The 2,507-nt window shown below is 45.4% G+C and overlaps 1 protein-coding gene across 6 annotated transcripts in view; it reads right to left on the bottom strand.

Moving 5' to 3' along the window:
• NR2F1 (nuclear receptor subfamily 2 group F member 1) overlaps window positions 1–2,378 on the bottom strand; it is a 9,433-nt gene extending 7,055 nt beyond the window's left edge. For 2 of the 6 annotated variants that reach the window (XM_018572371.1, XM_018572372.1), the window contains exon 1: window positions 1,820–2,378. In XM_018572371.1, coding sequence (XP_018427873.1) covers window positions 1,820–2,240 — 421 coding nt within the window. In that variant the 5' untranslated portion in view covers window positions 2,241–2,378. Of the gene's footprint in view, window positions 1–332; window positions 436–1,819 lie in introns of those variants that run through there. The other 4 variants (XM_018572373.1, XM_018572374.1, XM_018572375.1 and 1 more) reach the window with 4 other exon arrangements.
• Between the last annotated feature and the right edge of the window lie 129 nt (window positions 2,379–2,507).

Below are 2,507 nucleotides of genomic sequence, written 5' to 3'. Positions count from 1 at the left end.
TATGTCACTGCCACTTATTATTAAAAAATAAAATAAAACACACACAAAATACAATCACTTGATCATAACTATACAAAGTGACACCACAGCAATACAATATGAGATGTAAACATGGGAGTCCTTAATAAGTCTCATTGCTGGATCCTCTCTAGATGTAAATGTTGCTTCTGATCTACTAATCTGAAATCTAATAAAAGGATCATTTGATGGAACATGCTGTTGTGTAACTTTTATCACTCAGTGCACTGCTCAGCCTCTGGGATCCTGGAAATGTCAGGATATGGTTAAATAATAATAATAGTAAAAAAAAAAAAAAAAAAGAGAGGACTTACAATAGTTAAACATTGTGGGAATTAATTCCTCAGCCAGCCAATTAATACAGGTAGTAATGCTTCCTGTGTGTGTGCAAAGCATACTATGAGGGCTGGCACACTGAGTGCCCACAGCTTAGATGCAAAACGCTGTATTCATTAACTGCAAGGGAGCTGAACGTAAGCAAGCTTATTTATGCTTCAACTCGGGAAAGCTGACCAAAGTCTGATATTTTTTTTTTTTTTAATGTGAGCTTTTGCTTGACTCCAGAAGTGCCAGCTACCTCGCCATGTAAACAAGAAGTTTAACACACAACATGGCACACTTTGCTGTTTACACACAGAAATTGGCAGCTTGGAGACTATGTCACCTCTTTTATAAATCAGACATTTTTTAAAATCCTTTCTGATCCATTATTACATCCTTGCACTTCTGTATCCCTGATCTTCTGTATCCCTGATCTCCTGTATCCCAGATCTCCTGTATCCCTGATCTCCTGTATCCCAGATCTCCTGTATCCCAGATCTCCTGTATCCCTGATCTCCTGTATCCCAGATTTTCTGTATCCCAAATCATGTGTATCCCTGATCTCCTGTATCCCTTATCTTCTGTATCCCTGATCTCTCTTTTTATTTACATAGTTACATAGTAGGTAAGGTTGAATAAAGACACATGTCCATTCAGTCTTGTGTATTTATCAACATAAAAATAGATATTACACATGACATCCTATCCAGGAGGTTTTGTTGTAGTTTTAATGGCTGTTATTTAGTTTTACTTCAACATTTAGGGGTGATTTTAAGTTGAATTAGACAAGCCAAGGCTTAGGAAGGGTCTTATTTCTGTTTTTAGTGCAAAATAACTAATTCAAAAACTAATCTAGATTTGCATGGATTCAATTTTGGCCAGCACTGACAATTTCTAGATGAAAAGGGACCCAGGAAGAAGCTTTGCTGAGTTAAAAAAAAAAGGAGATAAATATATTTCAGTTTGTGCAGAGAGGGTGGACGTTTTACAGCATCAGAATGGATAGCGAGCAGGTATGAAGTAATGTATAACACAGTGCTGTTAGCCAAACTTCTCCCAGGGTATGTCATGGAGTGTGACAAGGCCAAATGCTGCCTGGAACAAGGGGCAAGGCTGATGTCACTTGTGCGAGCCTCCTCCAAGTGTCATCGGTGACACAAAGCTTAGGGTGCTGCCTGCTCCAGAAGTTTTGTGTAATGATGGAGGAGCACATCTAAGGAGGATCAGCCAACATCCCACCGCATGTTTTCACAGACAAAACACACACACACACACACACACACACACACACAAACACAGGGAGAGCTCCAATTATTAATATTAATGGCATCACAATGTAATAAAAAAAAAAGGGGGGCACCACATGAGTAAAAAAAAAACAAAAAAACAAAGGGAAATCTGGAGGCATAATTTGTTGGTTTTAGCAGGCACACACACCTAGCAGCAAGACTACACACATGTGCACAGAAGAAATATTCACCTTCCCTCCTCATGCCCACTTTGAGGCACTTCTTGAGGCGGCAGTACTGGCACTGGTTCCGATGGTGCTGGTCTATGGGACAGTTCCTATTGGCACGGCATGTGTAGGTTAAGTTCCTGCGGACGCTCCTCTTGAAGAAACTTTTGCAGCCCTCGCAGGTGAACTGGCCGTAGTGCTTGCCGCTGGACTTGTCCCCGCACACCACGCACTCGATGTGCTGCTGGCTCTGGCCCGAGCCCGGCTGTCCCTTGTCCCCGGCCGCGCCGGGCGTGGAAGGGGGTCCCGGCTGGCTGGGGGTCTGCGGCGTGTGGGGGGCGGCGGAGGGCGCCTGCTGCTGATCCCTGGCCGGATTGGGGCCTCCCGGGTTCCCCCCGGCCACGTCCTCCTGCGGATCTCTCCAGCTGCTAACTACCATTGCCATATCTCGGGCCCAAAAAGTGCTGGAGAGCGAGGCGTGGGGGGGCTTGATCTTGGAGGAGAAGAGGAAGCTGGCCGTCTCTGCCGTGGTTGCCGCTGATGGGAGCCGTTTCCTTGGATTGCCTTTGCAGGGATATCCCCCCCTTGCTTCCTAAAGAGCGGAAAATGTGGCCGATGTGTGTGTGTGCCGATGGCGGCTCTTCCCCCCTCTCTCTCTCTCTCTCTCTCTCGTCGTGTCTCCAGTGCAGGATGGAGGAGGGAGCAGCGTCTG

The sequence above is a fragment of the Nanorana parkeri genome, unplaced genomic scaffold, assembly GCF_000935625.1.
Source record: "Nanorana parkeri isolate BGI_ZX_2015 unplaced genomic scaffold, ASM93562v1 scaffold2009, whole genome shotgun sequence".
Lineage (NCBI taxonomy): Eukaryota > Metazoa > Chordata > Amphibia > Anura > Dicroglossidae > Nanorana > Nanorana parkeri.
This window is presented reverse-complemented; position numbering and strand designations above follow the sequence as displayed.